The sequence below is a fragment of the Mustela nivalis genome (genome assembly GCF_964662115.1).
Source record: "Mustela nivalis genome assembly, chromosome: 6".
Taxonomy (NCBI): domain Eukaryota; kingdom Metazoa; phylum Chordata; class Mammalia; order Carnivora; family Mustelidae; genus Mustela; species Mustela nivalis.
Window position 1 is genome coordinate 152,499,321 of NC_139025.1, and position 13,734 is coordinate 152,513,054.

The 13,734-nt window shown below is 43.0% G+C and overlaps 1 protein-coding gene across 1 annotated transcript in view; it reads right to left on the bottom strand.

The window, feature by feature from the left end:
• The window catches only part of HDGFL3 (HDGF like 3), a 78,789-nt gene extending 65,381 nt beyond the window's left edge, over positions 1 to 13,408 (bottom strand). Inside the window, exon 1 of the mRNA XM_082736210.1 lies at positions 12,945 to 13,408. Within this exon, the coding sequence (XP_082592336.1) occupies positions 12,945 to 13,028 (84 nt within the window). The 5' untranslated portion in view covers positions 13,029 to 13,408. The remainder of the gene's footprint in view (positions 1 to 12,944) is intronic.
• Positions 13,409 to 13,734: the final 326 nt, after the last annotated feature.

Consider the following 13,734-nt stretch of genomic DNA (forward strand, 5'->3'; position numbering starts at 1 on the left):
ACAGAACCACTAGGAATGTTAGTCCCATGACTACACCGGCCTCGGAAGGTACCACACCATGGCTACAGCACAATCAAATGCTCAGGACTGCTAACTCGTTTCAAAACTCCTGCTGTCATCGGGGACTTGGGTGGCTCAGTGAAGTGTCTGCCTTCAGCTCTGGTCATGGTCCCAGGGTCCTGGAACTGAGCTCCCAGCTCAGCGGGGGATCTCCTTGCCTCTCTCCCTGTGCCCCTCCCCCTGGCTCATACTCTCACTCTCTCAAATGAATAAATAAAATCTTAAAAAAAAAAAAATCCAACTACTGATATATATATATACACACACATAAAACTCACATAGATTAATTTCCCTTTGGCCTAACAGACCAGACCAGTGGTTTTCAAACTGTAGGAAGTGAAACTGATTCAGTGGGTTGCAACCTGATTTTATACAAAAAAAAAAAATATAAAAATATCAGAATGCATCACATATAGTATGATTTGGTGAAACCTTATTACAGGTGTGTGTGTGTATGAAATTAGTAGTTATTTCTTACTATGGGCTTTATTTCTTACTATAGTACAAGAAAAGTCTGAAAGCCACCGGACTAGACTGCATCAGAATTAATCAGCAACAATGACTCATTTTCAAGATATAAACATTTTCAAAATTATTGACTGAATCCTCACGTAGCAGTTCACTGAGGGGAAATAAGAACAATTATGTCTTGTTTGAAAGTAGTTGGTCTCATTTCGAAAGTCAAACAGAGGTCTAGAGGGAATTAGTTTTCAATCTAGTCAACATATGTAACTCTAAAAAAAAAAAAAATGAACCAAGGATCTGTCATAGCACTCCCTCTGAATATGCATTTCCTCCAAAGTTAAAGACGCCATTAGCACAAAAGTTCTACTTCAGGGACAGAGAAAAAGGAAAAACAGATCTGAAGACATGAGTTTATTTTTTGACATTTCTTCCTACATAAAAATTTTTGAATCTTCTGTGACACTCATTTTTATATTGGCAACCACTTCTGAACCGAACAAACCCAGCCTTTCTAACAGCTCTCATCTTATATATATTTTGCAACAGAAACTGAGACGTTAATGTTATCAAGAATTTTCCAGTCCCCGTGGAGGCGACTTCGTTATTAGCATGGACTCCCTCCACTCTGACAACCAGATAACGTCTACTTCCGGGCAGCCTTATAGACTATGATCAGATGGAAAGAGTCCATTCAGAGCTCAAGTGTCTGTGCTCAAGTGGGAAAAGTAGTTTTCTCACAGAGCCTTCCTGTGCGCCAACGCAGTCCAGTTCAGTCTGCCCCCAAAGACTTAAGCTTGAACCTCCAGAAATGGCCCACCACACTCAGGAATCTGAGGGAGGGGTGCCAATGAGAAATGCCCACAACACTCAGAGCCTAGAGCCAAGTCAATATTATAAAGCCACAAGAAAACTACTGAAAGACACCTGCCAACCACAAGAATATCCACTGAGACTTTCCTGGGTTTCTACCACTGTATGACAAGGAGTTTGGTGCTCTCCTAGTAGGTAACTGTTAGGTATATCTTAACACATGATTCCTACGGAAAAAGAAGGGAAAGCAGATAGAAATTTAATAAACACAATTTTGAAAATTTAAATTCAAGGTAGTTAAACATACAGCGTGATACTGATTTCAGGAGTAAAATATAGTGATTCATCACTTACATGTAACACCCAGGGCTCATCACAAGTGCCCTCCTTAATGCCCATCCCCCCCAACACCTCTCTTCCAACAACCGTTAAGTTCTCTACAGTGGAGTCTTTTATGGCTTGCCTCCCTCTCTGTTTTTATCTTATTTTTCTTTCCCTCCCTATGTTCATCTGTTTTGTTTCTTAAATTCCACATGAGTGAAATCATATGGTATATGTCCTTCTCTGACTTATCTCACTTAGCATAACACACTCTAGTTCCATCCACATTATTGCAAATGGCAAGATTTCCTTTTTTAAAAAGATTGGATTTTTGAGAGAGAGAGAGAACACAAATAGGGGGAGGGGCAAAGGCAAAGAGAGAAGCAGGCTCCCCACTAAGCGTGGAGCCCAACATGGGCTTGATCCCAGGACTGAGATCATGACCTGAGCCAAAGTCAGACACTCAACCAAGTGAGCCACCCATGAGCCCCAGGTTTTCACTTTTGACGGCTGAGTAATAGTAATATTCCTGTGTGTGTGACACACACGGACCTTTATCCATTCATCAGTTGATGGGCATTTGGGTACTTTCCATAATTTGATTACTGTTGATAGTGCTGCTATAAACACTGGGGTGCATGTGCCCCTTCAAGTCAGCATTTTTAATATTCTTTGGATAACACCTAGTACTGCAATTGCTGGGTCATAGGGCAGCTCTGGTTTTTAACTTTTTGAGGAACCTCCATGCTGTTTTCCAGAGTGACTGCACCAGTTTGAGTTCCCACCTACAGTACAAAAGGGTTCCCATTTCTCCACATCCTCACAAACATCGGTTGTTTCCAGAGTAAATTTTAGCCATTCTAATAGGTATGAGGTGGTAGCTCATTGTGATTTTGATTTGTATTTCCCTGATGAGTGATATTGAGGATTTTTCATGTGTCTGTTAGCCATTCGTATGTCTTCTTTGGAGAAATGTCTGTTCATGTTTTCTGTCCATTTCATAACTGGATTATTTATTTTTGGGATGTTGATTTTGATGAGTTCTTTAGAGATTCTGGATACTAGCCTGTTACCCGATGTCATTTGCAAATATCTTCTCCCATTCCGGCGGCTGCCTTTTCATTTTGTCAATTCTTTCCTTTGCTGTGCAGAAGCTTTTTATCCTGATCAAGTCCCGATAGTTCATTTTTGCTTTTGCTTCCCTTGCCTCCAGAAACGTGTCTAGTAAGAAGTTGCTGTGGCCAAGGTCAAAGACATTGCTGCCTGTCTCTCCTCTAGGATTTTGATGGTTTCCTATCTTACATTTAGGTCTTTAAGCCATTTTAAATTTATTTCAGTGTTTGGCATAAGAAAGTGGTCCACTTTCATTCTTCTGTCCAGTTTTCCCAACACCATCTGTTGAAGAGACTGTCTTTTTTTTCCTGCTTTGTAGATTAGTTGACTGCAGAGGTGAGGGTTCATTTCTAGGTTCTCTATTCTGTTCCATTGAACCATTTGCCTGTTTTTCTGCCAGTACACACTGTCTTGATGACTACAGCTTTGTAATACAGCTTAAAGTCTGGTATTGTGATGCCTCCCACTTTGCTTTCTTTCTCAACATTACCTTGGCTACTTGGGGGTCTTTTCTGGCTCCATACAAATTTTAGGATTGTTTGTTCTAGTTCTGTGAAAAATGCTGGTGTTACCTTGATCTGGATTGCACTGACTGTGTAGATTGCTTTGGGTGGGTAGTATAGACATTTAAACAATATTTTCTTCTAATCCAGGAGCATGGAATGTTTTTCCATTTCTTTGTGTCCTCTTCAATTTCTTTGATTAATGTTCTACAGTTCTCATTATACAGATCTTCTACCTCTTTGGTTAGGTTTATTCTTAGGTATCTTATGGTTTTTTTGTACAATTGTAAATGGGATGGATTCCTTGGTTTCTCCTTCTGCCACTTCATTATGGGTGCAGAGAAATACAACAAATTTCTGTAGGCTGGCTTTATATCCTGAGACTTTGCTAAATTCATGTATCAGCTTTAGCAGCTTTTGGTGGAGCCTTTGGGGTTTTCTATAGAGAGTACCAGAGTACAGAGTGAAATTTGACTTCTTCCTTGCTGATTTGGATGCCTTTTATTTCTTTTTGTTGTTTGCCGAGGCAAGGCCTTCCAGTACTATGTTGAACAACAGTGGTGACAGTGGACGTTCTTGTCGTGTTCTTGACTTTAGGGGAAAAGCTCTCAGTTTTTCCCCACTGAGGATGATATTAGCTGCAGGACTTTGGTATATGGCCTATATGACAGACTTTGGTAAATGGCCTATATGACACTGTGGTATTAATAAACACAAATCTGTAACTGAATTAATGTCTGGTTACAAGTTAGGCAGACTATACACACACACACACACACACACACACACACCTCCCCATATATGGTCTATGATCCTTTTAGCAAACTTATTTCATGTACATTTCAACATTTGATTCCAAGGAAAAATGAGAAAGAAATTAAGAATTATCATCCCCCCTATTTTACAAAGAGGCTATAATAAAAAAAGATGTCCAAACCTGACAAGCCAAGACAGTGGTGGAATGAAGTATGTGAATTTTAACTCCTGGTGTCACTGTTCTTTCCAACATCATAGGAAGTCTTACTCAGATACCTGAGTAGAAGGCTATCCCTTCTAAAGGCTTAAAACTCACCAGTTACCAGATTACTTCATTTTTAAAAAGTTTTATTTATTTATTTGACAGAGAGAGACATAGAGAGCAGGAACACAAGCAGGGGGAGTGGGAAGCAGGAAGCACAATGCGGGGCTCAATCCCAGGACCCCGGGATCATGACCTAAGCTAAAGGCAGATGCTTAACCACTGAGCCACCCAGGCACCCAGATTACTTCATTCTTTTTACCTCCATGTGGTTCCCTGTGACTATACAGCTATTCCTGACTAACTGCAGCAAATTCCTATTTGGTAAGAAAATAGAATAGAAAAATTCACTTACTAACACAGCCGAGAAGCTATTACATGTTATGAATGGCAGTGAAATAACACACGAAGATGCTGTTACAGGGATTAAGAATACAGTGGCTAGTAGTAGTTCTTATGATTTAGCTTCTAGGCTCTACTGAACCAGTAACTCTCATAACTGCTCCACCTGGTATTCAGAGTGTATGTATCCTCTCACACATCAAGTTTTCGAACTTACACTACGTCAACACCATGCTATTCACTCGGAATTGATTTTAATGGGTCTCTGCTTTCTCTGTATGCATAACTAATATCTTACTTGGTTTTCACTGCCTTGTGTCAAAGGGCTTGCCAAGAGATACAGACTAGAGAAAAATAATGTAATAAAAATAATAATATATAATATTAAAAAATAGTAATAATATACTAATGTCACAATAAATGTTCTCAACCACAAGAGTGCTGGCCTCCCAGGTGCTTCTCAGTACCACATATATACAGAAACGGTCTTACGCACCACCAAATGCTTCTTCAGTCCCTTTACCTACTCTTGTCACATTTCTTATGTTCCTGTGGCATGCTTAACGATCTGGGGATTAACACACTTACTCAGTACGTAACCTTAGGTGAATTTCTTAAGTCTTGGTTTTCTTACAACTTACAGTAGCTTTATCAAGTATTTGTCCTCACTTGTAATCAAGACATATATGATACATGATTTGATATGTCACATATGATTGATATATATATATACTCTGCCTAACATGTAAACAAATAAATTAATTCATTTAAATATTTGTATTTATTAAACGGACAAATATTTTTTAAAATTTGAGACCTCTACTTGTAATGAGTATGTATGGAAACAGGTATTCTCTTATTCTTCTACTGGGTAAGCCAGTCAAAACGTCTCTGGAGGACAATGTGACAATGTAAATCCAAAGTTTTAAACCATGCACATGCCACTTGACTGAGATATTCCCAGAGACTTGTCCTGAGGAAGTTAACTAAGGATTTAGCTTAATGCATGCTTCTCTGAGCATTATTTTATCTGAGTATAAAGCTGGAAATTGGGGGGTCTGGGTGGCTCAGTGGGTTAAACCTCTGCCTTTGGCTCAGGTCATGATCCCAGGGTCCTGGGATCGAGCCCTGCATCAGGCTCACTGCTCAGCAGGAAGCCTGCTTCCCCTTCTCTCTCTGCCTGCTGCTCTGCCTACTTGTGATCTCTCTCTCTCTCTGTCAAATAAATAAATAAATAAAATCTTTAAAAAATTAAAAAAAAAAAGCTGGAAATAACCTAAATGTCCCTATAAAGGAACTGGTTATAATTTATAACAAATAGGTCTATACCATAAGTCACCAGACAGTTACTACAAATAATGCTATAGGAATATATTCATTGCCATTGAAAGTTCCCTAAGATATAGTGTTTAAATGGGGATAAAAGGCTACAAAACTGTACATAACTATAAAAATTATGTACTTATATATGTAGGTTCATATTCATGATGCTTATGACAAGGCAGAGGGATAGCAATCTTTCCACAATGAATATTATTACTTAAGTAATAAAAACTTTTTACACAGATGAGATACTTATAAAAGTCAATCCATTTTCTCTTTTAAATAGCTGAAGACAGTTTAAAATAGTTTACAATATGAGCAAGGGTTCCTGGCTGACTCAGTGGACAAAGTGACTCTTGATCTTGGGGTCGTGAGTGTAGAGATTACTTTAAAATGTTTTTTTCTTTTTAGGAGAGCAAGCAAAAGCAAGCGAGCCAGAGTGTTTGGGGGAGAGGGACAGACGGAGAGGGAGAAAGTCTTAAGCAGGCTCCATGGCCAGCAAACAGCCCCATGCAGGGTCCTATCTCATGACCCTGAAATCATGACCTGAGCAGAAATCAAGAGTCAGATGCCTAACTAACTGAGCCATCCAGGTATCCCCAAAATAAAATCTTTAAAAAAAAGTTTATCGTATGAGCAGATTGTTTTAGATGCAAGGAGTACTACTGACCTTTAAGGATCCTCTATAGTCAGTACTCTGGGGTGAAAGACATTTTTTTTTTTAAATTTCTAATTTGTTACAGACATTTTTATAAAATACATGAAAGATGAAATAGTAGAAAAATAAAGTCACAGAAAACATAAACTTCATTTTAAAAATTAAATTCATAAACATGAAGTTACTCTACCAGATTGCTTAAAAATTTTTTTCTAAATTCTTACTTTCCATTTCTGCACCTATCTGGTCCTTGACAGGTTAACGGTCCACAGACCATGCTCCCAGTAAGCAAGGCTCTGATTAAGAAGCCTTTTGGCAGTGGACTAATCACAGCTTCAAGTAGACTGGATTCTGATTGAACATCTGGACAATCTTCTGCATCAGAAGGTAACTTTCTCCAATAAACAGGAGCATTTGGGCTCTTCCCTATTAGGTTTACCATATTTACTAGCCTACAATGTTTTTCTTATGCTAACAGATATTTTCAATACAGTCATATAATTTTAAACTATCAGTCATTTTCCAAAAGAATGAAACACAATCTCATATAGTAGCAACCTGGCTTCAGAGAATTAACATTTTCCAAATCCCGGGGAAACAGTAGTCATTACGGCACAGCAAAGGGGATGTGCCAGAAATACTGATTCAGCAGGTTGAAATGGGAGCAAATGTACATACTGACACTGAGGGTTTAAGTTGCCTATCTGTTCCCAGATTTAAGCAGAAGAAAATGAGACAACGTGCCAGTCCCTCAGCAACATGAATATAGTCCCCAGGGAAAGGCTGATGAATTCCTGCCACTCTACCTGAGGGATGAACCAATGATGGGCTACTCTGGACTCATGCCAAAGAAACAGGAATATAAACATCTTACTTCATGTTGAGATTAAAAAGAATTTAAGTCCCAAGTCATTCCCTGAAATTATGTAGCTTGGTCTCCAGAAATAAAGGTTCAGAGTTTAGTAACAGCAAAGAAACTGGAAGTACTATGGATCAGAACTAAGGATTCTCAATCAGTGTTTAGGTACGAAGGGGAGCCTGAGTGGCTCAGTTGTTAAGCCTCTGCCTTCGGCTCAGGTCATGATCCTAACACTGGGATCAAGCCCTGCATCAGGCTCCCTGCTCAGCGGGAAGCCTGCTTCTCCCTCTTCACTGCCCCGGCTTGTGTTCCCTCTCTCGCTGTCAAATAAATAAAAACTCTTAAAAAAAAAAAAAAAAGGTATGGAAACTTTAATATGTAATTATAATATTTTTAAATTGTTGAAAATTTAATCTGTTGGTAGAAAAATGAAAAACTATACTTAGCACAGTGGCTTACACAGTAAACTTTTGCTCAGTAAAAGTTTAGCCAAGCTGTCCTAGAATGGCGATCAAGTGCCTTTTTTTTTTTTTTTTTTAAGATTTTATTCATTTATTTAAGAGTGAGAGCAGGAGCACTGGAACGGGACAGAGGGAGAGGGAGAAGGCGGCTCCCCACCAAGCAGGGAGCCCGATATGGGGCTCAATCCCAGGACCCTGGGATCGTGACCTGAGTTGAAGGCAAACACCCAATTGACTGAGACACCCAGGCACCCCCAAATGTTTTATCTAGCTCTCGACTTATCAGGTAAGAAGTTGAGAGCTAGATTAAAAATACGAGCAATGATTTAGCATGAAAGGATTAGAAAAACCAATATAGTTAAACCAAAGACAGGCAGAAACCAGAACTAAAAAGAAATGTAAACAGAAAGCTGTAAAGTAGTAAACGAGTTTCTCAGACAGTCAAAAGGGAACAGGAAGATGCAAATTGGTAGCACTGAAGCCTCAAAGAAAAAATAAAATTCTCACTGAAAGCTGAGAATGGTCAAATTCAATCCATGAAGTCTGAAGTGTTAGATTCTTTTCTCTCACTTCAAAGTATGAAGGTAAGGTAAAACTTACACACAGGATAGTGTGCAAATCTTAACTGTGCAATCTGATAAGGTTGAGTGTATCACATCCAGATCATGATAACAAACATTTTCAGAGCTTCCTCCCAGTCTGTAACATCCCCTCCAACCACTACAAACTGATCCCCACTTTTGCCTGTTTTCGATGGTCATGTTATCACACAGAATCTATTCATGTTGGCTTTTTTTTCACTCAATCCCAAATTTTGAAATACAGCCCTATGTTTGTGGGCCTCCAGAGTCTGTTCCTTTTTATTGCTGAGCAGTACGCCACTGCATGAAGGCGTTACGGTTTGGTTTAGCCATTCTCCTGCTGATGGACATCTGGGTTGTTTTCAATCTTCTGCTATGATGAATAAAGCTGTCATGGCTGAGCCTTGTCGTACAAGCCTTGTAATGGCCATAAACACTCACTTCTCTCGGGTAGATGCCTAGAACAGACTGCTCAATTACAAGATAGGTGTGTGTTTAACTATGGTAGATTGGGCCAGTTTTCCCAAGTGATTGTATCTATTTACTCTTCTATTAGCAATGCTGGAGAGATCTCATCGAAGGTTTTTAAATTTTAAAAAAGAGTTTTGGTTGAAATACAAGAGTTTGGGGACTTTTTTGTTTTGCTTTGCTTTTTACTTCCATCTTTCAGAGCAGGGGTAACACACAGAGAGTGCTCACACCTCAGAAGATATACAAGATAATTTGGGGGAAGGCTGTGAGAAGAAAATGGTACAATTTCTATTTTAGTTTCTTATTCTTTTACCTACAAAGTAAATTTTACAGATATTTAACATATAAATGGGCACCGGTGTCCTTATTCAGATGGCTGTATTTATTCACTTTGAGCACACTGTGATTTACGCCATTTGGGAGTGCCTAGTTGAGCAAAATTATGGAATATTCACTTCTAAGTGAACTCTTGCCAAATGAACAAGTGGCTAAAAGGAGTCCTGCAAAGATAATACCAATAATGTAAGCACAAGCAAACAAGGAAATGGCCCAGCTGACAGTTCTATTGTAGAAAATCTCTTTAGAAAAACTGTGACTATCTAGTCAGATCTCAGAAGAAACAGGCAAAAAAATTCCAAAAGTTATTTTTAAAAATAGACTTAATCTACTACTATCAATATTTTGCTAATAAGAATTTTAAAACATAAATTACATCATCTGTCATCTGCTTTCTTTTGTATTTATTTTACAATGTAGGAAGCAATAGTGCATTTTACATGGAGATATAATTTAAAGTAAATTTATATATATTAGGGATTTTTACCAATAGAGCACATGATCAATAGGGTTCAGAGACTCTTATTTTAGCATAAGTATTTTTAATATCAAGCTAGTTAATCTGTATGTACAAATAAAACTTGTATTTTTAGGTCATATGCAATATAAAATATATTCTGTTAGAAACAGCTAGTTGGCCACTGAATGCTAATATAATGCATCTGAACAGGGAAGAGGACAGGAATTAACTGAGAAGAGCCACGAGGGAACTTTCATGGGTACTGATACTACCGTATATCTTACAAGGGGTTTGGATTATACCAGCATATACATTAATCAAACCTCACTGAATGGTACATTTAAGTGTGTTTCAGTTTATATAAATTTTATCTCAAAAGGCCAAAAAAAAAAAAAAAAAAGAAGAAGAAAGAAATAAAGAAAGAAAGAAAGAAAAAGGATCTATAAAAAATACTGACCTCTAGTTAATGATAATGCATGCTGAAGTATCTAGGAGTAAATTATACTGATGCCTGCAACTTACCTTAAAATACATTAAAATAAGATGGACTGCTGTACGGATAGAGGGATGGATCATGAATCACAAGATAAAGCAAGTGCAGTAAATGTTAATTGTAGAATTTAAGTGGTAGATATAAAGGTGTTCACTGGACAACTGTTTTAACTTTTCTATACACTTGAAACGATTCATGACAAAAGGTTGGAAAAAATAACCTATGTACTCAAAAGCTGAAAATTAAAAACAGTGTAGTGATACAAGGGTAAAGTCAGAAATCGAAAAAGGAAAAAAGGTAGCTGCTTGGTACTTTTACACACACTGAATCTGTGCGGTGAGAATTATGCCTATTTCACAGGCTAGTAAATTAAAACTTAGAAAGATTACAGAATATGCCTAAGGTCACAGAGTTTGAAGGGCAGCCAAAAGCGGAAGCCAACCTGACCAAATTTGCTAGAGGAATGAATCCTCTGGGCCCACAAGGGGCTGCCTAGGACCCAACAGCATCCCTTCGGCAGGGAAGTTGCTTCTCCATTCAAGCATGGACCTTCTTCGATAGAAGAGTCCTCCCAAAATCTGTCTCCCCCATGTTTTTCCTCCTAGGTCTGTCTGATCCCTTGGGGCCGTACAGAATCTAATCCCCATAAGAGCGCCATCATATCGAATGCCAGTATTTGAAATATGAAGAAGTAGGATTTTTTTTTCCAGTTAGCATTTTGTAACATCATCTACAGACGTCTATAGCGAGGTGTAGAATGGGGATAATGCCTTAGCCACCTGGAGTGGAAGCAACTTGAGAACATCCATGGAGCATACAACATGGTAACTACCAGAGTAGGGACTCACATCTTTTTCTAACCATTACCTTTTCTTGGAAATTACAACATGCCACTCACTATAAAATACCATTTTATAAAAAAGAAAACACATGTCCTTTCTTTGAGGAGTTTACATGAAATGGGGAAGAGACACAGATTTTTCCTTCCTGTACTTATTTTATCTAACCACCTGATTGTTTCCTCATTTTATTTTCCATTTTGCCTTCGTTTGGAATTACAACTTCTAGGAATTTTGTGTGCAATCAGATATAGAACTAGAACTACTTATTCTGCACTTTTTTGTTTCAAAATGACTACAGGTGGCCAACCTAAGTAAGCAACTTGTTAATGAAATTTTAAATTTTGGTTTGGTTTTTTGTTTGTATGTTTTTGACTCTCCAAAGTTATAATCACAGCCTCATGGAACCTGAACCTCACTGGAAACCAGAGGTTGTTGGAAGGAATCCTAGAGATGATAATTTTCTGATTTCAGAACTGGATGTTCAGACAGCTGAAATGATTAGTCCATAACAGAGCCCAAACCCAATACCAGGCCCCCCAATTCCCAGGCCAACTGTTTTTTGTGGGTTTGGGTTTTTTGTTTTTGTTTTTTTCTATTTTACAATTGCGGAACTAAATGCAAAAAAAAAAAAAAGTGATTATGTCCACCCATTACTTCAACTTCACTAATTTCAGCCTGGCCACCCGTGATGTCACTTCCTTTTGTGAATGGGTGCCCCCCCGCCCCGGTCTAGCTACCTTCACTTGACTGTAATACAACATTTTAGAGCTCACACTCTTATTTATGCCTATATTTCCCACGTCTACTCTGTTCCCCAAGGATACCAACAGAGCCTCCAAGATGCCCCGACCCTCCTTTTCACTGTTATTTCTCCTTTCAAACACCTAACTGCCAACTAGCATAAAAATCAAAAGTAAACGGGGTTTATTTTTAAGACACAAAGCACACACGGCAGTGTTGATCGCCTCCTCGCCCAAAGGGCCCGATTTAAAAAAAAAAAAAAAAAAATCGAGGCTGTGTATTACACGCAGATGCTTTCGAGAGAAAGCGCCAGCCACGACCTGGAAGAGAGAGCTATTGTGGGCTGCAGCGGGAGGCCGAGCCGAAGGTCTGGGATCCGACCTAAAACAAACATGGAGGTGAAAAGGCACCGGGAGCTCCGCGGACCCGCCAGCCGCTGCCGGGCTGCGAGCTGCCGGCTGCTCCGGGTGGGTCCGCGGAGCGGCGGGCGGCGGGCAGGCGCGGACGCCAGGACAATGATGCGGCCGGCGGGGCTCGGGGGGAACTCAACAAGTCTGGGAGGCGACGGAGGCGCCGACGGATGGATGAACCGCTGCCAAGAGGCTCCTGCTGGCCTCCGGATGACCACTGGCCCTTTCCAGGAGCCGCCGCCGCGGCCCCCGCCGGCCCGCCGCCGGCCATTTGCATCACGCTCCCCTACGTGCCCCGACGTTCGCCCGGGACCCGGCGGCCCACCCGCGACCCTGCCCGCAGCCCTGCCTCGCGCCCGGGCCCGCCGCCCCCGCGCCGCGGCTGCCCGGCTTCCCCGCGGCGGGCCTGCCCGGGCCGGAGCCGCCTTCCAGAGGGGGCGGAAGGATGGCCGCCCTCGCGGGGAGCGGGCGCGGCCCGGAACCCCCGGCTCCGGCCCGGGCACGGCCTCCGTGCGCAGCGCCGCCCGCGCCTCCAGCCCCGGCCGCCGCCGGCTCGGGGCGCCCGGGCTCCGGGGCGCCGGGCTCCGGGCCGAGGCGGATGGAGGAAGGGGGCGGGCGCGCCATCATGAAGGGGAAAATGGTGGGCGGGCGGGCGGGCCCGCGGCCGCCGTACTCACCCGGGCCGGCCAGTGCGGGTAGCCCTTCATCTTGGCGAAGACCAGGTCGCCCGCCTTGTACTCGCGGGGCCGCGGACGCGCCATCCCGGCCGCTTCCTCCCCCGGTCGTCCTTGGTCGCCGCGACGATGCCGGGAGGCCGCCCCCCCGTGGGCCGACGGACTGCGCCGCGCTCCCCGCGGGCCTCGAGCGGGCGGGCGAGCGGCCGCTCCGACGAGGGGAAGCGGCGAGGCGGCGGCTGAGGCGAGGGGTGGGCGGGGGGCGCAGCAGGCCCGGCAAATCACGGCCCGGCAGCGGGGGAGGGGAGCCCCCGGCCGCTCGGCTCTCGCCCGCGCCGAGGTCCCCGCCGCCGCCGCGCGCTGCTCACAGGCGCCGCGTCGCCTGCCTCATGCCGCCGCCGCCGCCGCCGCTGCCGCCGCCGCCGGCCTCCCTCCCGGGCTCCCGGGCGCGGCGCGAGCGCCGGGCCTCGCGCCTCCTCCGAATTCCTCCTCGGGCAGCGACCGCAAACACGATCTTATTATTGTTCTCGCGCGCGCTCAGCATCCCCCCCGCCCCGCTTCCCGCTCCCCTCCCCTCCCGCGCCGGCCGGTTAATTCCTAGGTACACGGCCGGCTTTCGCCCAGAAACCGAGCGCGCCAGCCCGGCTGCTCCGCGGGCGGGCGCGTCCTCCCCCAGCACCGAAGCCCGCGCGGAGCGGGCGGGAGCGCCTACTCCGGGGGACGCCCGCCGCCCGCTCTCTTTTGTTCTGGGCCCGGAGCTGCCTGCCGCAGCCCAGCCAATCACCACCTGGCC